The sequence below is a fragment of the Argiope bruennichi genome, chromosome 2, assembly GCF_947563725.1.
Source record: "Argiope bruennichi chromosome 2, qqArgBrue1.1, whole genome shotgun sequence".
NCBI classification, from domain to species: domain Eukaryota; kingdom Metazoa; phylum Arthropoda; class Arachnida; order Araneae; family Araneidae; genus Argiope; species Argiope bruennichi.
In genome coordinates, this window is record NC_079152.1 from 71,454,595 (window position 1) to 71,480,540 (window position 25,946).

General features: G+C 26.2%; 1 protein-coding gene across 1 annotated transcript in view; it reads right to left on the reverse strand.

Annotated features, from left to right (window-relative positions):
* Positions 1-4,063: 4,063 nt before the first annotated feature.
* Positions 4,064-25,946, reverse strand: part of LOC129958358 (fasciculation and elongation protein zeta-2-like) — a 70,318-nt gene continuing 48,435 nt past the window's right edge. The window contains exons 3-9 of the mRNA XM_056070795.1: positions 13,528-13,636; positions 13,286-13,432; positions 12,608-12,704; positions 11,200-11,438; positions 9,994-10,069; positions 8,641-8,706; positions 4,064-7,958 (exon numbers count right to left, since the gene is read on the reverse strand). Coding sequence (XP_055926770.1) covers positions 7,942-7,958; positions 8,641-8,706; positions 9,994-10,069; positions 11,200-11,438; positions 12,608-12,704; positions 13,286-13,432; positions 13,528-13,636 — 751 coding nt within the window. The 3' untranslated portion in view covers positions 4,064-7,941. The remainder of the gene's footprint in view (positions 7,959-8,640; positions 8,707-9,993; positions 10,070-11,199; positions 11,439-12,607; positions 12,705-13,285; positions 13,433-13,527; positions 13,637-25,946) is intronic.

Consider the following 25,946-nt stretch of genomic DNA (forward strand, 5'->3'; position numbering starts at 1 on the left):
AAAAGTTAAAAAATTATGTGTATTATACTGTTGTAGCTATCTCAATCTCGATCGATAAATAAAATAGATTTGACTTGATTTTAAAGAAATACGGACTCGCTGTTTTGTTTTATTTCAGGTTACAATGTAAATCAGTTGTTTTTAGGTCAGTTGTGTGTTTTTGTAACTAAATGGTATTCATGTTAATTATATATTTTTCGCATATGCTTATAGTTTTAAGTGCATTAGTTTTTAGGTTAGTTTTAATTTTTTAAAATTTGTTATTATTTGATAGTTTTTCAAAATGCCCAGAAAACACTAATCTAATCTTTCGAAGAGGAGTAATAAAGCTCGGGCTATGAAAGTAGCTAGAAGACCTGTTTGCAATTTTATTGAGCAATTGCGGACTTCAAACCCCCTTCAGCTGTGGGATAAATACAAAGACGCTTTATCAAAAGATATCGTGCATAGGCTGGATGGCACTCACAATAACCTAATCATTAATGAAGCTTTGGTATTGATTGAGGATAAAATGATTTCCATATCTGGAAAATGTCTCACTGATTTCGGCCTACCCTCACCGCAGCGAAGAGGGGAATTATCAAGCGAAGTTGTGAAGGAGCTAAACTACGAAACCGCGGTTTTAGAAGTGCAGGTCAATAAAATGATACCACGATTACTTTCAGAGCAGCGTCAAATCTACGAAACGATTCTGAACCGAGTAAATAATGGAGAGGAGGGATTATTTTTTCTTGACGCACCAGAGGGTACGGGTTAGACGTTTGTGCTGAATCTCCTGCCAGCCCAACTCCGCAAGGACCACAATATAACTCTGGCTGTATCTTCCTCGGGCATTGCTGCAACTTTGCTTAACAGTGGCTATATTGAACATTCCGTTTTCAAATTGCAACTTAATCTTGCAAGCGAACATACCCCAACATGCAACATCACCAAAAACAACGACCGGGGAGTCCTTTTGCAGCAGTACAAGTTAATAGTATGGGACGAGTGCACAATGTCACACAAGCATGCATTAGAGGCGTTAAACCGCAGCCTGCAGGACATCGGCGGCTTTGCCGTTTTGTGATTTTAGACAGACACTGCCGAGTGTTGATCAGACCGTCAGTTCTCATGCATACACATTAAAATTTCCAAGCGAACGAAGTCGCGGGTAAAAGCTAGTGTTTGATATAAATTTAAAGTTACGATATTGCACTGGCGTGAACCAGGGGAGGATGGTCGGAATCGAACAATGGGTCGTAGTTTTGAGAATTTTGTATATATACAGCTAATCTACAACAAAAAGTAACTCGTATTACTTCTGCATATTGTGTATATCCTAATGAAATTTTTGTATGTATTAGTAAGTTATATATTATTATTTCAAAGAGATTACACCAAATTTACGTATTTCTGTCAAAAAATATTTACCGAATAATTTATTAAAAATTGCTATTTTCTTATTGCGTGTTTTGAAAGTGCGTGCTAATTTAATATCTGTATTGACAAATGGATGCAATTAGTTCAAGAGACATAAATTACTTATCTACCATGGTATTTTTCTTTGATATGTTTTTTAAGGTATAAATAATTACGAGTATCAAAATTAATTTTGTGAATTTAGATATTCATAACAATGACGAATTAATTTGTATATCGAAATTACAATAGTGATTATAAAAAGATAATGATAAATATAAACAAGGGATTTATGCAAATTTATGTTTGAATATCAATTTCCATTAAATTATGTACATTTGATCAAATTAACCATATTAACGATGAAAGATGTGATATTTAATCCAAATGAATGATTTATGTTGAATTACCAAATATATTTTGATAATAATATGATTGAATAAGTTAAATTAATTGATCAAATTTATCAAGCTAACCATGCAACATGTGGCATTTAATTAAAATGAATGAAATATGTCTGAATATTAAATATATTTGTGTGCATTTTGATCAAATTGATAATAAGAATTATGTAATACAAAATATTTAAATTAAACCGATTTACGTGGTATTCTTCCGAAATATTTTAATGAAAATTATTTGTGTTTTTATTTGAGCATGTAATCCTTTACCAAAAATTTCAGGAGAGGTTAAATATAAAGTAAGGTGGGACATTTTATGTGCTTCTTCACAAATTACTTATGATTAAAGAAATTTTTTAGTTTTTAAGATAGAACTAATTAGATAATTTTTGATTTGCATAAAGTCACAGTTTGCTTCTTGAATCTGAAACGATAGTTCATTAAAAATGAAGTGAAATGTGAATTTAAAACTCTTTATTGCATTAAAGTTTCCTAAAGGAGGAGGATGCTGTCCTGAAATGAAGCTCCATAGCATTGGATGGATAGTGTGTGTTTATCCTCTCAGGTCTGCTGGGGGTGGGAGGTTATCATGTGGCAAGAGAAGAGAGCCACATGTCTTCGATAAGGGATCTGGAGAGTTTCGGAAAATGTGAAACAAAAACGTCTTGGAGAAACAATTCTACTTGGAGTGAGAATTTCAGAGAGAATGAAGCTGGAGAAGAGTATAAAAACTTAATTTAGAGAAAAAGATTTGTTTAGAAAATTATCCAAGGATTTAAGATGATGATAAATTAATAAGCTGTTAATTCAAAATAAAAAAGCTTAGGCACTATAGAAAGTGTCAGAAATGGTTTAAATGCTTCATTAATATAAAAATTAGGAGCTTTTATATTATCACTTAGCAAAAGATTTCCTCATTGTTTCAGCATGAAACTTAATAAAACATTAAATAAAGATATTTTTTTTTGTTTCATATATAGAAAATAATTAAAAATATTACTTATTCAGCTCAAATTATAATCATAAGCTGTAATATTTTTACATAAATATTATCATTTTTCAAGAATTCTACTTAATTTTTAAGAATTTTTTTTGTTGTTGTATATTACAGTAAATTGTTCATACACTTCTTTCAAAACTAAATTTCTATTGCATTCTGATATTAAAAATAATTATTTTTCCTAGAAAATCACAGACTTTTAGAAAAAATTTTGAAAACTGTCTTTGTTAAATAGCAAAGTGTAAATATAATTTTGTATTCAAGTTTTAAATGATTTTTGACAAGTTTTTTTTTCTGATCCTTCCCATTTATTCAATTCTAGAAAATTTTATATAATTTATTTTAACAGTTAACTTTTAAAACGAATTAATAAGATAAAAATATCATAGATATAAGTAAGATTATGGACAAGATTTATTAAAATCCCTCTACATAAAATTGAATTTGTTGATATATAAAATAAGTAATATTAATATGTTTATATATATTTATTTCATATATATTTAATATATGAAGGAAGTAATATGAATTTATAAAAATTGTAATTCTTTTTAGAGCAAGAAAGTCTTCCTATTATAATTCAATACTTAAAAACAAGGGGGTTGGAAGTTATGTAAGGTTACTTGCATATAAAAATAGAAAAATACTATGCCATATCTTGTTTCAGTATTTAAAATTTAAGTATGCAGTTAAGTTCAGTATTTAAATGCATGATTGCATTTTGAAGCAACAAGGGCTTCAAAAATAAAAAAATCAATTATCAAAAGAAAGTAAAAAATCCATAAGAATTTCTTTGTATTAGAAACAAAAATAATAGAAACAAATGACAAATATTGAGACTTAAGGGGAAAAAAAAAAAAGAAAGAAAAGAAATCGAGAGAGAAAGGTTTAAAAAAGAAAGAACGAATATTTAAACAATTCAATGCAAGTGCCTGATTTAATAAAAAAGGATAATCAAATAAGCAAGAAGAGCAACTACACTTTTTCTTAAAGAACTAGCAAAATCATGAAATGATAATTAGCTTTAAGAATTGAAGTTTATTAACATTTTAGTAATAATTTGGTAAAGCAATGATGTTTCATTGGTTGACAAATTTAAACTGATAAGGCACTAGTGCAATTGACCAGGAATATTTTCTCTACACATAAAAACATTTAAAAAATCCCTCACTTAACAAAATACCTTGCACCCATGCTCAGTGTGTAAATGTAATGGTTTTTGTTTCATTAAAATCCATTTGCAGATAAAAATGAATTGCATACATCACTGCTTAGATATCTTTAATTATACTTCAATTAGTAATATTACAGATCAGGATAACAGCAATAACACAGCATTTGTACAGAAAATTTACACAAACAATATCTAAATCCACAGATGGAGGGAAAATGTCATCTACAAAACAAAACAGAAGAATGTCATGATTCCTTATGTATCACATACAAATAAAATTTAAAAAAAAAGAAAAAAAAAAAAAAGAACTTGTTTCATCTAAAGAAAACTAAAAATCAACAAGACAACATAGCTGCATCAGTTAAATATGATTTTTATAATATCTAAACATTTAAAAGTAAAGAACTCAAACATGGTTTGGTGTAGAGATATAACTACATTGGAATATGAATGAATAAGTTACTTTAAAATTGGCACATTCTCTTTTCTGCTACAATAATGAGCAACTTGCTACTCAGCTGCAACAACGCAACTTTTAAATTCACTTGACAGTTAAAAGCTTCACATTTTTCTTGAAATGCAAACAGTGAATGCTTTTGTCACAAGAAAATAAGTTATAAAATAAATAACTGTATAAACTTTATACAAGTAATTTACATAATTTATAAAATCTAATTAACTGAAATTTAACACATAATGTAAAGAATTATTAGACCAATGACTATTTTCATATGATTCACTTATGCTTTCACAATATGTACTATTTCATTTCATTATGTATCCAATATATTTAAAATAAAAAAAATCAAACACTTTCTGATATAACTGGGAAACAAACAAACCATTGCATGTACTGCAGTGAATCCCCTTTATTGTTATCTTTTATACATGGTCAATTAACAAGTCCTCTCAAATTCAAATATTTAGGAATTAAAAAAATGTATATTCCCTTTTTTTAAATAGATATATATTTTTTCTTTCAAACAACAGTAACAAAAATTAAGCACAAATCCATATTTTCTTTCATTTGTATATTAGTTTTAAAATTAGGAGCAATAATAATAAGAAAGGCAGATAATAATAAAAATATCCTTTTTCAACAAATATAATTTTACATCAATATTTATCGACTGTTACCATTCAGAAAAAAATAATCTCAAATATCCCATTAAAGATAAAAACGGGGGAAAATTCATCTCAATTTAAAAAGTTTAGCTTTCTTATGTAAAAAGTATAATTTATTTTATTTTCAGTTTTGATAAAAAAGAAAAAAAAAATACATATTTAACAACAATTTCATATAACATTCATTTTAGGATAGTCCCATTCAATATAACAGGGATTCACTAATTACAGTAAATTAAAATTTACTGTTTTTTAAAAACAGATAGTAAACTTTTTGTTTAAAAAGAAGGTAAATTTCATATGCATTTTTCAAAATAAGTTGCGAAAATAAAGTAGGAGGGGAGAGGATATATGAAATTATAAAATGATTAATATTGGTACTTTGACATTCATAAAATGTCTAAAAACATTAAAAGATCAATAATAACCATAAAAAAAGAGAAATCTAATAAGACATGTTTTAGTTAAAAATTAATAATTTTGCTTTGAAATAAAAAATACAATGGCAGTACAATTGTGTTCTTTAAGCAATAAATAACAGCTACAACATTTACATACATACAAGTGTACTTAAACATGCACACAGAGAGATTACTCTAAGATAAATATCTCTTATTCCAGATATACTTGCGAGATATTAGTTTCCGACATTAAAAAAAAAAACATAAGCAACGTCATCTGTATATACATAGAAATGAAGTGTAAATATTTTTCTATACTTAAATTTCTACCCATGTACAATTGTAAGCTTTTATCCAAAAGCTTTACACTTCAAGAGATTCAATTTTAATTCAGTTGAAAATCAGTGAAATTGTAAATTCTGCTAAATTGAAACTAAATAAAATGTATTAGAAATTCAAAAGGAAATTTAAAATGTCTGGAAGAAATAAAAAATTTTAAAATCTCATTATATTTTATTATAGCTTACTAAATACTAATTGAATCTCATTAAATCCCTAATTCATTTGAAAATAGGATTAATAACAAAATGAGATTTAATTTAACTTTCTTAATTAAGTTACACCAAGAATAAAATTTTTCCGAATTAAAAATATCATACAAAAAATTTTAGTATTAAATACACTCAATAATAATACATAACATATTTAGAAATACAATAATATTAAAATTAAACTCAGTTCATTTACTTTTTCAAAAATGATTTGAATATAAAGCATATAATTAATTTATCAATAAACACAGGACCTAATTAATAATTCTGATGTTTTTTGGAACAATTTCTCATGAAATCTTTTGGCAAAATGCGCAATTATACTAATTTAGAATTTGTGTAATCTGTAATACTAATTCAATTTTGTCCAAAAATACATAAGGCATCAGGCCCGATTCTGACAGGTATGTGAGCAAACAGTCATAGCAGATCTCAGTAACATGCAAGTTTAACACAGAATTTGTTTCTCCACATCAAATGTCAGGAACTTGCTCCAAAGAAAAGTAGGCAAGCTAAATTGTGGCAGTCCCAGTATGCAGCATATCAAACAAAAGATTCTGTACTGCTCAGCACTTGTTTCTAAAGACTGTTATTGTTAAATCAATGAAATGGTAAGATATCAGTTGGCCTTTTTTTTTTTTAGGATGTTACTGATGAACTAAAACTTGCTGATTAATTTAATGATTCAATTTTCTTAACCCTAAGAACCTATCATTTTTTTTGACATTAAAAGAAATAAAACTATTTAACTGCATATTGAAGGGACAACTATTTGATATAAAATATTAGAAATAAAAAAAAATCAAGCCTTATTCTTTGAATAATTTGAGGAATTAATAACAGCATTCAATGCCTTTTGATAGATTAATATCCAAAATATAGCTTTGTACTAATGGAATTAATTAACATATTTTGTTAAGTTGTTATAACATGGTAAGATTCTAATTAGATTTCCACATTTAAGCTACAACATTTATTCAATATTTAGAAGTTGCATTTAAAGATTTACTTTTAATAAATTACAAATATAATAACATAAATACATTACAAATTCCACATATTTCATAAAGGTGAAAAGGAGAAATAGGTCAGCATTCATCATCAATGATTTGTTGTTGTTGTTCTTAGTGTATTATAGAATTTAAGTTAAACTTTAAAAATACATAATTAAAATGTCACACTGATAAAATAATGAGATATTCAAATTTCAAGAGCATAATTTAAAAATTGCAGCAAAAGGTAAAGTTTGTATATTAAAATAAACTGCCAAAAAAAGTCCACTTAAAGAGCATTAAAAAAGTGAGAAATACAACCTTTTTCTTTGAAAATGAAAACATAAAAATCAAAATAAACTATGAAATAAAATAAAAAGATTAAAAAAAAGAGTATAAAAATTAAAAAAAAAAATGGCATACTTCCATCATTGTAGTTCAATTAATATTTTAAACACTAATCTGAGCATTTTATTTTATAATCACTTCATTTAAAAATTCACAGTGTGATGTTTGGCAAATGTCTTATTCTCTCTACCTCACTCTATTTACAGACTGAATATTAATTAAGATTTGTTCTAAAAATAAATCTCATAAATACGATTCATTATTTATGTCAATTACTTCAAACCTGGTGCAAAATTCTAATATTATAAGCTCCAATGTATGCAAGATGTTGTATTAGTATTAACTTGAAAAGTTGAAACTATGATTAAAAGCAATCTACCATCATTGAAGCCATTTCTCATAAGAAAAATGATGACTAACTACAACTGGTGATAACAAGATTTTGACGTGAATGCATTTTTGTAAAACACACAATTTCAGTTCTTGAAGACATAGTGAATGCTCTAAGTAGATATTTGTGAACCACAGCAATTTCAGCAACAAGATTGACTTCATGTGGGACACAGAACTGTAAATAAATAAATAAATAATAATAATGGTATTTAAAAGTTAATTACAAGGATAATAAAAATAAATTAAACCATTAGCACAGCAAGAAGTTTAAATAATTAAAAATCAAACAACTATAAAGCTAAAACAATGAATCAATAGAAATACTAAAGAATTTAAAAGTATGTATGTGCTATCAGTTAGATTCAAACAAATTTTGAAAAGATTCAGTCATCAATAAAATTTTAAAAGTATACAACTAGCCCTATTGTCAAGCACTAAATTAAAATCAAAATATAGATAAATAGAAAATTGTTGATTCATGCAATCCAAAAGTTACAGAAATTTCATTTTCAGTTAATAGTCAGGGAATTTCTTTAAAAAAATTTGTCTTTTGCATTAACATAAAATGTAGAGTAAATATGCTCAGAATATACATAAAAAAGTAATTCAAATTAATGGAAATGTCCGCAATTAAAACCAAGCTAAAAGGAAACAAAAACATCAAATATTTTTATCCCCCCCCCCCTAAAAAAATCCCTCAGTAACAGTATTTTTCATAATTCACCTATGCACATGTCCAGTAGAAAATGAAAAAGGCATAGATAATAAATTTTTTTTATTCATTAAGAATATATTCTAGTATTCTTCAAACATTTAAAAAAAATACTAATCTTGATAAAAATATTACATAATTTTACCTTTCAAAATATAATCTGTCAGTAGAGCAGGTACAGCTGGATTATCTTCATTGATTGCTTTTAAAACTACAGGAAGGAAAGTATTAGAGGTTATAACAAATGTAAATAAATTAAGAGATTCAGTATAATTTTTGTGAAGATTAATTAATTTTGCCAAAAATTAATCCTATGAGGTTAGAACAGATTATTCATTTTTTCCATTAAATTTCTATTAATTTATCTGAAATTAATTTGATTGATAAGATGATGATACTTCTTATCAATCAACTGTTAAGCTATTGAAATTTTACATTGAAAAAGAGAGAGAAAGAGAAGGGGATGGAAACAAATATTTATGAAATAAAATTTTAAAATTTAAACTACTTTCTCAAATAAAAATACACTTTTAATAATTTATTTATGTTATTGGTATTAAATGTCATTTATGCAAGTGCTAATTTAAAACAAATGTTACAATTAGAAATTTATTAAACATTGGATTCCCATTTCAGTTTGCATTAAATAATATAAACCAGGTCTTCCATGTTTAGAATAACTTGGATGAAAATCAGTTTCAGACAAAGGGACAAAAAAAGGATATTAGAAAAAAGCAATATTGTATATATATATATATATATATATATATATATATATATATATATATATATATATATATATATATATATATATATAAAACAAAAACAGCCTAATGCATGTAAACAAAATTTTTTCATTTTAGTATGTATATTTTGTAATACTTTTAATTGAGCTAATAAACTGAATTTTTTTTAAAAAAAGAAAATATTATTTGAAATAAAAAATGATTTTACTTTACCTTTAAAGATTTCATTAAGATAAACTTAGGAAATCATTTACTGAACAGACAAATAATCTATATCACACAATAATGCAATTTTTTTTATACTTCTATCATATATTCATTAAATTATAAGGCTTTTTATAAAATTTCATTTGACAGTTTTTAAAATCTAGGGGAATGAGGAAACCAACAGTAATATTAATCGATGAATGAAAGAAGCAACTCAAGATGTTTAAAATGTTAAAAATTTGTAGCATTTATGATGATTGCTTATCTGAAACAGACATTTTAGGACAAAAAGTAACAATTATATAATAATATTTTAATAATTAACAATTATATAACAATTTTCCATACATTTATAACTGGCAAAAAAAAAAACCAAAAAACAATCAATTATGAATATAACATCTAAATATTTTTATTTTTTATATGTCTATCTATCTCAACAAAGAAATCGAAATCAATGTCATGTTTAAACTATTGGGAAAAAATTTAAAGAAAGGTGATAAATCAAGGAACTTAAAATGTTCACAGCTGAGGAATTTTCTTACTTTTTATCAAAATTTGCAGCGTTTGGTTGTTAGGTGGTCCATTTTCAATGCTATAAGGAATGACAGTAGTCAGGAACTAGAAAACAGGGAGGAAAATAGTATTTCAAAACACTTTGTAGAAATTAAAAGAACATTTTAATATATTTCTTTTAAAATACATTTAAAAAATATACCTAGCTTAAACAGCAAATGATTTTAATCTTATCATATAATATTGTTAGTACCTAAATACAGGTATAATTTCAAAAATTAGCTTAAATATATTAAAAAAATAAACTGAATAGTAAAAATACCATTAAGGCGATTCTTTGTTAATAAATAGGAAATACACACATAACGATGAATACACAAAACATTTTTGTATATTTATGAAAATGTGATTTTTTTTTAAAGATATAAAGATAGGAAATGGTAAAATTTTAAATAAATCTTTGATTTTTAAGTGGCAAATATGATAAATTCTAAATTTGATGATTTCATATTAATTATTTAAATTACAAAGGAATTTTCAGATGGAAATACGAAATAAAAATATATTTAAGTTATTTTTCAAATATCAACTCATTTCTAATATGCAACCATATTCTATGGTATTGGGTTTCAGTGCAAGCAATATTATAAATTAATCTCATTTATAATTGAGAGAAGATTAATATTTAAACATAGAACTGAAAACAGAAACAAATTATCAGTAGAAAACAGATAATAAGTGGCAATAATTGATTAAATGGTGAAGCACTTAAAACCGTTTTATTCATTAGGCTGAAACTATCCCATATCAAAGCTACAAGACATTACTCAACAAACACTGAGAAACTGACATTTTTAAAAAAATATTTTCTTGCCATTTTGGAAAACTTACTTATTTCATTGTTTTCTCATACATTTATTTAATATTGGTTGAATACTACTTGAAATCACTTTACATGCAAATCTAGAATAGTGCTTGTTATACATAAGTATATTAACAGCAAAAGAAACTTATATGGAAATTAGTATTTCCTTTGAATTATGGCAGCAATAATTTCATGTAAAATAGATAATTTGATGTAATTTTTTGATGAAAAATGTAGTTAATATAATAACATTTTATTTAAGCAGAACAGTTATAAGATAATTAAGTAATAAACTCTTCAGCATAAATAAAGCATATATTTCTAAAAGCATATTTTTCAAACATAACTATGCTAATTTTATATAATATACCTTAGCATCTGAACTGTTCCCTGTAGAAGATCGCCCTCTCCTCTTTTCTGTGCTGTGCTGTCTCTTCTTATTCTGTATTGTAAGTAAATATGAAATGAAAGTATTTTTAAGTTCTTTTTCAAATTCCAGCTCATCTCTTAAAGCCAATTCTTGGATCAGAACTTCAGAATTTTCTTGAATCATTCTTTCCAGTTCCAAATAAACCTCATTCAGCTGGGCATTTGTCAAAGTTTTTAATTCTGAAATATATATAGACAATTACATTTCTTTATTATGTTAAAGATATACATATTAATTAAAAAAACTCACAATAATGATATTGTCAATAAACACATGATTTCGATGAATACTTGCTACTTGTTCAAATATAAAGGATCACAATAAAAACAAGCAACCAAAAAGAGAAATCAGATGCTTTAATTTCTCAATATAGAAGCAAATAAAGGAAATTTTTTTTGGAAAAAAAACTTTAAAAAAATCTTAATTAAACCACATTTAAGAATAATAAAAAAATAAGACTTTAATGATAAATATAAATAAAACCATTTTACATAGTTATCTAGAAAAGTATAATGACATAAAAATATATCCATATAATGAAAAAAACACACAATTTTTAAAGCAGTTTCATGGCCGAAGACAGAGAAGACACTTTGAATTTTTTTTAACTTCGCTTTATTCCATCCCAAGAAACATATTTTGTATACAAGAAGTAAGGACAAACTGACGTCTGTTCATAAGCGAAACAAGAGCAGAAGAGAGAAATATTTATCCTCAGTCGCTATATAATGTGAGATTCTGATAGGAATTTCTTTACATGTGTCGATTTAAGTAAAAGAAATAAAGGTATCTTTTAAAAGAATTCACTTAGCTTGACAGATTTTTATCCCTTCACTTGGCACATGTGAAAGTGCAGATTAACGAAGTTTTATCGAGTTTGTTTAGTATTAAATAAATAAAAAAGGTGGAATTGGATCAGGAAATATGAGAACATTTTAGAATTAAGTTAATATGGGTTAAATTAAGATAAAAATCAGGAAATTAATTAGGATTTTAAAATATTATTACATTCGTATATATATATATATATATATATATATATATATATATATATATATATATATATATATATATATATATATATATATATATATATATATATATATATATATATATATATATATATAAAGGCTAAATCAACATAACAAATATTAATACAAGTGAAAAAAGAAGGAAAACAGAAAATTTCATTACAAGCATTGTTCTATACAATTTCAAATGTATATATAACACAACTCATGGATTTAGAACTTCAAGATAACTATAAATTATAATTAAAAATTCAATTCATAATAATAAATCAAATTACACACAAAAGAAATCTTGAAAATTCATTTCTACTGCTTACTTTCTTCATATAATATGGAAGAAAATGGATTTGTTTCTTTCTGCTCTATTTCACCATCAATTTCATCTTGAGATTCATCAATAGGAATTTCATCTTGCTGTAAAATGAAACAATAAAATAGTAGTAAAGGTAAATGCAAGCCAAATAAATAAACTTATAAAAAATTGGCACTATTCTGAATTCTAAACAAGGGAAATTCAAGAATTCCTTTGTTTTCAAAACACACAAAAGATATAGAAATACATAAAAACGTGTTGCTTTTCACTGCCGAATTTGCAGTCAGTCTTGTATTACTAAATATAGAATTTTATTTTACTTTAGTTTTATTTTTGTTGACATATCAAGCAGACAGTATAAGACAGTTATAGAATATATTATTCACTATGGCTACATTCTTGAAAATCATTGTTATATTTAAAAGTAGTTGATGCATTAGAAAAAAAATCAGGCTCTAAACCACAGTATTCGCCAAAACGAAATTTATTTAATTTCATGGAACTGAATTTATAGTCTTAATGTATGAAAAAAATAATATGTCACGCCCTAACTATGAGGTAATCAGTGGTTTTCAATACACTGTCGACTTGATTTGTCACTGATTATATATACTACCTATACTTTTCCGACAGACTAAAAATCGGGAGAAAAACTGCATGCAAAAATTCACAGCATTTTCACCTGCATTATTTCATCTATTTCTTCCAGCACTTGTTCTGCAGTGAACATTGGCTCTTGCTGTAAACTGGAAATGATTAAAGAATGGAGGTCCAAATCTTTGGCAATTTCATCATCAGAGACATCCAACTCGTCTCCCGATTCTCGATCCTGATATTGGAAATCGCAAATTTAAATCACAAAACTAAGAATAATATTAATGAATCTGAGTTCCAAATAAAAAAAAATAATAATAAAGTACTTACCAATTTTTCATTTAAGTTAAGGCAGTTTATTTGCATTTTTCGTGTATATGATTTTGACCAATCTATTGGAAGCATATTCCCGAAATTTCCCGTTAAAGTCCACCACATTCTGAAAGAACATTAAAAAAAATTATTTTAGAAGACCAGAAAAAAATGGAAAATATAGAGTATAATATCCCCCGAAAAAAGGAAAAAATAAAAATTCCTTAACGTGATCATAACAGGGATAAAATTTATAAATTAAAAAAAAAAAATCCCTGTAAAAGCTATAAGGCGAAAAAAACAAAACCTATCGCGCATAATCATTTTTGATTATATACTCTTGATGCAAATCGGAAACAATTTATGAAACGAATTGATCATATTTAAAACTGATTTAATTAAGATAGTTAAATGATTTTTCAATAAATTTTTATTCTCAAGGAAACTTGCAGTTAACTTGCTTATAGCTCAATTAACTAAGCCAAGCAATAAACACTCATGCAATCAATCAAACTTGTGACTAACTCAAATGTTATAGCATACATAAAAAAACATAAAGCTTACATTTTTTTTTGTTAGGCTATTTTTATAAAATAGATATTACTTAAATCAATAATTTTGTTGAATTTTATTGATTATTCCAGATTTAATATACAAATCTAAATTTACTTCTGAATTTATTATTAAAAATGCTTACTTGTTATAAAGACAGTAAAGTAAGAAAGGAAACGATTTAAAACAATGATTTAAAAAAAGAAAAATAGATTTGGCAATATAACACCATCATAAAAGAAATGAAAAACAAAGAAACTATTTTTCTGTCTTCTTTTGTAGTATAGTTGAAAGAACGATGCATTTTTTTGCATAATTTTCTTGACCAGTTAAACTCAAAATTTGATATATAATCATTTTGATGCCAACATACCATATTTCACTCCTTTAGATTGTGTTCCTCGGTTATCATGTTCTTTACATATGGATAGAAAAACGGACAAGTCTATTCTTTGATGGATTCAATTTTAAAATGATTTAATATCTATACTTTTGATGTAAAAATTATGCTCTAAAATCCACTGGTCTAGCTTGATTATTTTTGAATTTCCACATATAAACGAAGAGACATATCGTCAAACAAACATCATGCCCAAGGAATTTGTTCTGAATTAGAATCTCTATAATTTGAATTCAATTTTAAAAAAAATGATCAAATATCATTTCTCAACTTTGTTGCATCTTTGATTTATCCGCTGAAATGCAATCAAAACACCAAATAGATAGACTATACTAGACGGATTTCGTCAAAAATTTTACAGAAATCTACAATTTTTGCTATAAAGATCATATATCAAATTTTGCAAGTTTAGCTCGTAGTATTTTGGAATTATCATGTACAAAGACATAATTCCAAAAATAGTATTTTCAGTTGCAGTAGTCTATGAAAATTCAATAAAATTTCAAACGTTTCAAAATTTTTTGACGATTACAATATTTTACTCTTTAAACACATCATGTATTAAAAGAATATAAAGAAGTCCATGCTAATAGAACATAAAATTGTTTGTTAATTAATCTTGGTTTTACACAATTGTTTAGAAATTATAAACTATTAGATAAATTAGATTGTATGACGTGAATGATGTACTTTCGGGAAATTGAAATTCATATCTAGGCTTCAAAATTTCTTTAATCATTTTTAAGGCATTTTTTTAAGTCTTTTTTTAAATGAATGGGTCAAAATTTTCAGATTAGCCCTCCTTTTTTTACATAATAACCAAACATTTAAAAATCATTGGGGAATCAATAACAGGTTTTCCCCTATTCGCTTTTAGAAGTACAGCAAGCAATAATTAAAAAGAATATTAATGAAAATAAAGTGTATTTTTTAAAATGAAAAATGTTTTTTGACAATCAACTAAGAACTAGATAAATCTAATACATCAATAACGCCAGCGGGGGAAAAAAGCATTTATTATTTACATTCGCATAGTGCTTAACCCCCCCCCCGTTTCTTTTTAAGCAGTACATAAGGATAAAAAAAAAAAAAAAAAAAAAAAAAAAAACTTTAAGCGCGGAGATCGTAAAACCAGGCAACGCACATTTAAAGCTTTTAGCAACTCGAGAAGAAACTTTTCCAAGTGAAAGGAAGAAAGAAAAGTAGACACGAACACAGAATAATAATGAATGTTTAAAGGGTGCTTCTTCGTCACGTCTCTCCATAAAGTGCATAAAGTGAACACATTACAAGTATAATAAAGTCAGGTAGAAAGCGATGCTACTTGTTATCTAGTACGTGTTTTGCCTTACCTAGAAAACTCTACAAAAATGGTCGAAACCGAGGAGAAGATAAAATTCCAATACAAGCTCTCCAAACGTCAAGAAATGGAAAAGAAGTATGGAGATATCAGAATACATGCAAAAATTCTGAATCAATTTAAATGACAATTTTCGATAAATTTTATGATTCTTATTGGGAATAATAAATTTTTATGGGACTACTGTTTAAATAAATATAGAGTATTATTGTTTTATGTTCATAATAAAATCTCAAAAGCAATAAAAAAACACTATTTCGTATTTCACAATTACTTTCTGTTGAATACTCACTCACACTTTCTAATGCGATTGAAACTTCTTAAAGAATAATACATTTAAGACAGAATATTTTTCTTACTTTTCAAAATTTAATGCCGAATCTTTCTTAGTTCCAGAATAAGTCAATAAAGTCATTTCTTTTAATCTTTTATTAAATTTTGCAATGAGACTTATTGCTGAAAACCAAAATGTGGCCCTAAAATTATTTCTTTTCATCCTTTATTAAATTTTGCAATGATATTTACCGCTTAAAGATGAGAAATGAAACGACAGAGAGATATCTGAAAGAACCTATTCGAATCAGCCTATTCAATCAATTCGTTTTGTTGACTTTATTTATTTTTCACTTAGTAATTGTCAAAGTTGACGCCAGGAAAAAATTTCAAAAGTTAATATTGAAGGATTTTTTTTTCCCTCTAAAGAAACAAGTCAAGTTATCGCTCTTTCAAAATCAAAATGAAAACTTTTTCAATTGTTTTCTTCGGAAACACGACTTAATCAAGCTATCGATTCTTGAAACTAAAAAAAATATTTTATTGACAGCACAAACAATATGATGACATTGTCAAAGAAATTTTAAATTTATGCACTTTTTTCTAATTAATATAGGAAATACAATTTATATGGGACACAATAATTTTACGATGTTTCATGTTTATTTATCCGAATTAAAACAACAAGGTAATCCAGAAATACAATATATCCAGAAAAATGTATATATATATTACATAGTTATTACACAATAAATAACAGACATCAAAGTTTCAACAGCTATAGAAGTGGGGTGACAGTTATAGGAAGTTTTATAATTTAAATCAATACAATCTTTTTTCATTTTTTATAATTAAAAATTTTACACTAACACAATACTTTTTCTTTAATTAAACAGTTCTATTAAAAGCGATCTGATAACTCTTGTTATACAGTGGAGCATCGAGAATTATCAATCATCTGGTTTAATCTGATCTTTAAGAATGCTATGAACGATGAATATTTTAACTTCCCAGAAGAAAACTTATGCTATGCAATCAAGAAATACTGGCGATACAGAGTAAGTAGTACGTCCAACAGGACGGACCAGTTATCATCTTGACGGGAAGGTGAATTCATGTGAACAGATGGTTAAGTCAAAGAGGAGTTTTACTCAGGTCCACACCTCACATCAAACAATGAAACTACGCGACTAAATTGGCATAGGTTTTTCAAAGAATGGAGCCAATTCACGTTTACGTCATAAAAGTTACAAGATACGTGCCAATTCATATTCGGAATCTATTGTTTTCCATAGCTGTTATTTAAAAAATATATTAAAACTACTGTTTATACGTGGTTTTATTGTAATCTCGAACCATTCGTAACCATTGAAATGATAAAACACTTGGTTTCTATGACGCAAAGTTTCAGTAATGGGTGATTTTCAGAGACAAAGAAAACTGAAAACTCGAATCCACTGAAAAGAGAGATCACCTTTAAAGAATTATAAAAACTGTGATACTGATATTTTGATTCCGGAATTATTCACAATTAATGAATAAAAAGAATAAATTATTCCATTTTTTTTTTAAAGACGTAAGAAAATCCATGGCAAAACTTCGCAATTTATTTGTCAAAGCACTTGTGAAAAAACATTCAAAGAATATAATGCTGTAATTCGATATATAATGCTAATGGACAATCAGGGGGTTAAACACCAAATAACGATTTTGTTCAATGAAACGCCAACTTGCATGCTCATAAACTATATAAAAAAAAAGAAAAGAAAAATTAAGTTAATGCATAATATTATGATACAAACATTGAGTATCATGATACTCAAGATATGCAATAAAAATATAAAGAAAGTATAGTAATAGCGCTTTGATATAGAAACATGAAATTTGTTATGGTGCTTTACCTCAAATTTGTTAATTTCTATCAAATTTTGAGTAAAATCCGTTAAAAGGAAGTCTGTCTGTCCGGCTGTTCGAATATAAGTGAACACGATAACTACAAAACGAAGAGAGCTGGATATATAAAATTTAGCGCACTAATTTAACATCTACAATATAGACACCTATCAAATTTTGAGTCAAATCCAACAACAGATTGACTATATTTTGGTCTGTTTTTTCAAATACATTCAAACGCCATAATTCGAAAACGTAATGACTTAAGTATATCAAATTCGGTATGGGATTCTGTGACCACGAGAGTAGTTTTGCATCAAATTTTAGTTTCGATCGGTCGGTAAGAACGTGCCTAAATTGCCACTCACACAGTTTACTTAAATTATGTTTAATCCTTTAAAAAAAAAATTTTTTTTGAGAAACTATGAGAATATCAAAACTCTTTCGTGCATTTGGATTTAAATTTTTTTTGGGAAAAAAAAAAAAAAAAAAAAAGATGGGTGCGAGAGAAAAAAATTGTGCATTATAAGGTTTTATATGAAATGGATAACCTTTTACATTCCAAATAATTTACTCGTAAACCTTTATTTAGGGATTAGCTGAGGTTCAGCGGAATGCCAATAATAAATAGATTTTAACTTTTTTGACGCAACTTAGGTTTCAAATTTTGCTTACAAAAGTGAAGTATCAACCAGATTTTAATTAAGTTCTTGCACAAATTTTTCGTTATTAAAAAACATGAAAATTTTATCCTGAGCAACGTGTGGTTTATCAGATAGTTTTATAATAAAAAAAACACACTCCTCAACACAGTGATATCTATAGCAAATATATTTTTTTTTAAAAACTGCATTCATAAGAAATAAATTTCAGAAATATTTCCATGAATAATTTTTAAGTATTCAGAAACATAACGAATCAAAGAAAGATTATTTAATTTTTCGCTTCGATGCACTTATTGCGAGAAAATCCGCTCTCGCGTTGAGCTTGAAAAAACTTGACCTTCAATTATGATGAAATGCTCTGTACAGATACATGCAACGTAAGTGAAACGATTTACTTGAACTAATTTAGAAATGCCATGATAGTTGAGAAGAAAATTGAACCACCGGAAATTTCCACTCAGCAAATAACAATGCATCAAACGCCGCCGTTTTATATTTTTAAGAACTTTTACCAAAAAATATTAAATAGTAATATTGAATTTATCATAAATAAAAATTAGACTGATTCTTAAAAATTAGTTTGATATCTACCACAAAACACTCTTATTTATTTAGTTTCATTTTCTTTATTAGCTACAAAAAGTCTATTGATTACCAAAGTGATTGAAAGTAGATTGCTACAGTATCCCACTAATTACGCTATTTATGTAATAAATACTAAGGAAACCAGCTGTCTATGCAAATAAATTTCAAAAATTATTAATTTTACAAATGCTGCCTGACCCAGTTTAAGAAAAAAATTTGCAACAAATTTGCAAAAGATATGCTATAAAGGCTGAGCCATCATTTTTATTTTGAATAAAACATAAAATTTTCTTCCATACAGAAAACTATAAAATATAATATTTTTTAGCAATTTTCTGATAGAAGTAAGACTACAGTACTTTTAAAGTTTTATTTTTCAAAGAAGAATAGTAACAACAACAGGTTGAAGTACAATTTAGAACAGACATAACTGGAAGGACCATGCAGAAAAGAACGAGCATAATGGATGTTTTTCATAAAACGTATCACCGATCAAAGATGAAAGCAATTTGAAAAATAAAGAACTGAAGGGGGAAAAAAATCTTAATCCGATTGTTAAAAACAGTATTTAAATCAAGGAGAGAAATCGATTTTGGTCAACTTAAAGCTGTAACATGGGCAATAAAGATAATAAAGTAATATCATTTGTGGAAATCTTTCTTCACTTTTAACTAGAGATCTGACATCGAACCAGATGAACTTAAAAACCAAATTGCGAATTACCTAAATCAGCTATTTTATTTAATGTAAAATAAATCTATAATTTACAATAAATAAATAAAAAATTGCAAAACAGCAGTAATAAGCAAAAATAAACAATCTCGTTTTCCAATAACATCCTCAGCTTTTATTTATAGGAACGGTTAGATAGTTTTTTCCAATTTTTACAAAATACTTAACTGTAACTAACACAATATAAAGAAATATTTTCTTTTGTATATATGACCTGATAAATTACTTAGAGAATTTAAAAATTCTATAAAGTTGAAATTTAGTACCGACTCTAATCTCAAATAACCCGTATTTCCGACACTCATCGAAAAATCAAAACCAATATAATCTACAATTGTTCATAATATGCTTTAAAAAAAAAACTAATATTTCATTTCAAGGTATGGTTTCTATTTCCAGGTGGTTTCAAGGGTAACAATAAACTAAGGAAATAAAAAAAAAAAAAAAAAATGCAGATTTTTTTTTTTTTTTTTTTGAAATTCTTCATGAAATAAACATCAATTTTCTTAATTTAAAGCTGAATAATTGAACTCCTGGAAATAAAAATTATTATTTTTTTTTTTTTTGAAACTTAAGTGCTTTATTCACTCGTTGCTGAGGCAGAACTGCTTCAAGTTCCTAAAACAAAACATGCCACCTAATTAGATAGACGAGTAAAATCTAACCTCAAAAGATTAAGATCCTAAAAAATAAACTATTTTTTTTACTATCATAATTTCTTATTGTTTACAATTTGGGAGTATTAAACTAAAATGGATGATGTTTACAATAGCTTCGATATTTGAAGCCAACCAGATTAGTTCGGAAAACCTTGAAAATTAGTGAACAGAAAACATTTGGCGTTTATAGCTAGTTATTAGCTCTGCGGAGCATCTTTCACTTCTCAATGTAAACAAATACTTTCCACTTATTTCAGCAGCTCGATAGACATAGACGCCAGTTCGTCACATGATATACAACTTCGAGAAAGGGAAATTTCTATCTAGGCAAATCTTGGGAGATACGATGGGACAGAGCCTTTAAAAATAGAGAAATCCCTATTCTTATTAACAAAAAGGATTTTTTTTCCTATTAAATATAAGTCCCCTAAATAACTTCCAACTTAACACAGAACGCTCTAGATATCGCAGAGATGAGGTTCAACGAGCGAGAAAAAAATGTCATAAACAAACTCCCTGGCTAATCAAGGACGTCTGGTTATGAGCCTACACGAAACAAAAATAAACATATTCGTAGGAAGGTATAAAGGATTCTAAAAACTATCAATAATTACAAACATAGTATGTACACAAATAAGAAGAATAAAAATAGGAATTCGGGTCCAAAAGTTTAGCGACAGGGAACGTTGTAAAGACAAAATATTACAAGGGGACTGAAAAATTAATACTTAAGTCACTGTGCATCATTTATCTGTATCAGAAACCGGAATAAGAATAAAATACAGGGACAGTCCCAGCAGATTAAGAATGTAAGGTCACTAAAATTAAAAGTTTTGGCTTACAATGATTAAGCAACATTACTTTTGTATATAATGCATCATAAATTTATCACCCATATTCGGGTGATGTGAGTAAAACACGCCTATGTTTAATTTATATCCTTATTTTAACACGCTGTTCATCTTATGATTTGTGTGTGGTTACCTGCTAACCAATAAGATATCCTCTTTACAAAAATTGAGAAAGCAAAGAGTATGCATCTTAATACGTAAGAGGCAATCATGGCAGCGAACGTGTTGATGAAAGAGAATTGCTTTGAATAAGATTTGGCTTATTGCAAAGATGTTCATAAATGTAGAATTAAAATGGAAATGAGACGTGAAAATAATGATTAAACAAAGATAATAAAAAATTAATAACTATCCAAAACAATTAGAAAATTCTATTTTTTTTTTATTAATATACATTGTTTTAGTTATATGCTGAATGATAAGTAGATTTGAAAATTTTGATTAAAAAATAAAAGGGAAAACAAGAATAGCTCTTATAAAAAGCTAAATTGAATGAAATTTTTATAAAGTGCAACTATATAAGTAAAGTAAAGAAATATACCTGCAAGTAAAAATAATGAAAACAAAATATGTTTATTGCATTAATGTAATGATGCTTAATGATATAAAAATACATGCATATCATACTGAAAATCCTTTATAAGATTGTTATTTTCATACAAAGTGTACAAATATGAATGTATGAACAAAGTGAATTATATCATCTGTCTACATCTTTTATTTCACAAAATAAATATTTTTATGATAAAAAAACAAAAAAACAAGTGACCTTTAGAAAGTGTCATCATAAAGTATGGTTGAGTTCTGACAGCCAGACAGCTTTAAAAGTTCTGCATGTGCACTCAACATTGTTTGGTAATTTAACATGGTTGACAGATTTATTGGGAAATGATACTGTTGTGATATTCAATTTTAGTTTTTATTCATGACAATGTAGCAGAACATTTTTTTTTTTTTTGAAATATAGAACATTTTGCTTTTGAGCCAAAACAAATTTGCTTGAGCAACAGATCCCAATTTACAGAAACATGCGATAACAAACTATGCAATATTAAAGAAATATGAATTCTATAAAAAATAGTCATGCTAAAATCAGAGAGACACTAGAACAAAACCATGAAAATTAAATAGATATATAATCAATAGAAAAAGATATCATTAATAAGTTGATTGCAGATGTATATTACTTAATTATCAACATATCTGCAATATATTAAAAAATATTTTGAATTAATTTATTTATCAGACCAAAATTATGAACAGCTGATAAATGAAAAAATATTTTTATCACAGTATTGTTAAAAAAATTGCATTGAAATTTTCATATATTAATATTATAATTTATATAAAGAAGAGGCAGTTGCAGTTTCATCCATGCTAAAAGACAGAATTCCAGAAGTTTTATATATGCAAGAAACTTGTACTCGTATTCATGGTTATTTTTATTATTTTTAATATTTCATACAAAGCTAAAACTAATGTGAGGTCATGTTATTAATCTGAGTAAGTATAAATTATTATAAACCATCTATTATCAATCAGTGTCAATTTCATAATTTTTGTAATGAAAAATAATTCTAAAGTTTTGATTCAATGCACTATTTTAATTTTTATATACAAACCAGGGGAAAACTTAAATTCTTTGGAATATATAGATTTTTGACAAGAAACACAAACAACAATACAAAATTCATACAATTACAAAATAACTTCTTCCTTCAACAACTAACTAGTTGACTTAATATTCATATATATTTTTTGTAAACTGTTTATCCATCCATCATACAAAGGTAACTGCAAAGTGCCAGCCTATAACAAGATGTAGATTATTTAATCCTTTCACTTCTAAAGACATATATGACCTACTTGAAGTTTTTTTAACACTAAAATTTCTACCAAGATAAAAACTATTTTAAAATCCATAATAAGCATTTGTTTAAGATCAATCCATTTGTATACATTTCATCTTTAATTAACTAGATGGCACAGCTAATTTTTCTGTGAAGCAGCAGAGTGCAATACATTGGCCTCCAGCCAGGGCCTTCAATTGTACCTCTTGAAGTAATGTTTCCTTGGAATTTCTATAGATTATTCTCTTTGTAGAATAAAAACATGAATGAATAAAAATAATCATTTTTTTTCTCTTTTTATAATTTTTAATTAAACAAAAATAAGCTAAAGAAAAATGAGGCAAGAAGGTAAGAATTTAAAGTGATTTTATACTTATAAAGTAGGAAGCAGGATGTTTAGAGGGTGGCATTTGTAGAAATCCAAAAAATTTTGCGGATCAAGCCTAGGTAGGTTTGATGGGAGGAACATTACAGACTGTCTGCATTCTGAAACTACAGCTTATTGATTTATTTAGGGTTTAAGAGTAAGTTAATGATCATCAGAGCACAAAGGGTTTGGATTTTTTTAAAATTAATTAATTATTATTGTTACATTTATTATTAATTATATAAACATTACAAAGAAAGAAAGACTAAAAATTATTACTTGAAAAGAATGGATATGGGATGTTTGCTATTTCTGGTGAAGGTGGGGTTGTAAATGGGAATTTTCTTTATTATTGTGTTTTTAATTTTGTTTACGTTTTCATATAATTGTTAGACAGTTTGACAATGAATTTTTTTATACTAAGAATTTTAAGAGCTTTTCTATTTTCTACATTTCTATAGAACCACTGTGATCTGACTAAAAATCCATTATTTTCTAAATGCTTTTGATCTGTTATTGTATGTTCACTAGTTTGAACTATTGCTAGCAGGGTAAATGTTTTCTTGATAATATTGAAGAAATGTTGTAAATATATAAATAAGTGTTTTTAATCACTAGTAATAGTAAAGTATTATGCATTAAAATGCAATTGTTTGATTTTGAGCTTATTATGTTGCAGTCTTTATTTTTAAAAAATATTTGAAGGGGAAAAGAAAATCCGAACAACAGCTTTGTTATATATAGAAAATATTCCCTTAATATTTACAGAAAATGAAATGAAGAAAAAAATCATAAATAAAAAGTTAAATAGAAGAATAAAATTCTTATTATTTATTGATATAATCAGTACCAAATGGTAAACATTTTAGGAGAAAGTTTTTTTAACCAACTGTAAAGAAAATCTAAAATATTATTCACTGTAAGTAGCATAAAAATTTCTTATTCAAGATTTAACATTTGTTGAGTGCCAATATCAAAGAAATTATAATGCACTTAGAAAGGCAAACAAATTTTTCATTAAAAACTAGTCAATAATAAATAAAATAGAAGAAAATTAAACAATCAAATGAATAAAAATATCACAAATAAATTTTACTATATTCACCTATATCTTTTCCAAGCATGAAAAAAATGGGGAGGAATAGTGTGGGATTAGAAAAAATATTTTTATAAATAATACTTTTAAATTATTACTTTTCTATACAGTGATCATATATACATAAACTCAGAAAAAGTACAAATATTTATTTTAAAGATAATTATCAATTATTATCTAATAAAAACTTGGAAAAAATACCTGCTTCAAATTATATCATATATATATTTTTTAATAAAATTATTTATTTGTAAAATCAGTAAAAATGAAAATAAAAGGGAAAGAAATAGAACTATGATTTTCAATTTTAATAACCCACTAAAAATTCTCATAAAAGTCATTATACATCTTATAATGCAATACCATAATTTATCACATTTATTATGCTTATTTACAAAATAAATATTTCAGATAAACTGTAATTATAAGCAATATATTTAAAGTATATAAATATATATGCAGTATTACACATACACACACAAAAATGCAAAAAAAGTATATTAAGTACTATTACCAAAAGAGAAAAATAGATTATTGCAAATCTCTTAGAATGCATCTTATTTTCCATAAAATTTAAAATGTCACTCAAGATTGTAATGTATTATAAATTTTCAAACTAATATTTGTAAAATTTTGAACTAAAATTACTAATTAAAATTAATAAATAAATTTCATTGCCTGGGAAACAAATAGATTGATTAAAAATTCTGCATCTTTAGATTTTACAGACTAATTTATAAATGTATATATTTAATACAATGTATATATTTTAATACAACGAATGTATCAAAACTAATTTATGCTCACAAAAAATTTATATTACTTCGGGAAATTAATAATGTTTATTGAGATAATATATAGAATTAAGTTTTGATCATCTAATTGAAAGATACAATAAAAATTTAAATTGGTGGGTTAAAGGAAGATTATTTTCCCTTCCCCCAAATAAGAAGAGGAGTAAGCTTTATTATTAAAGATGCTGCTGTTGACATATTTGTTGAAAATATAATCGAACGCAAATACAAATACATTGTCGTTTATTTTATCAAAAATAATATATCCAGAACTGAAAGCGGTTGATTCCTTCAAGATATGTATATTTTAAAATATTTCATTAATAAAATACGACAATTTGTACAAAAACACAAGCAAAT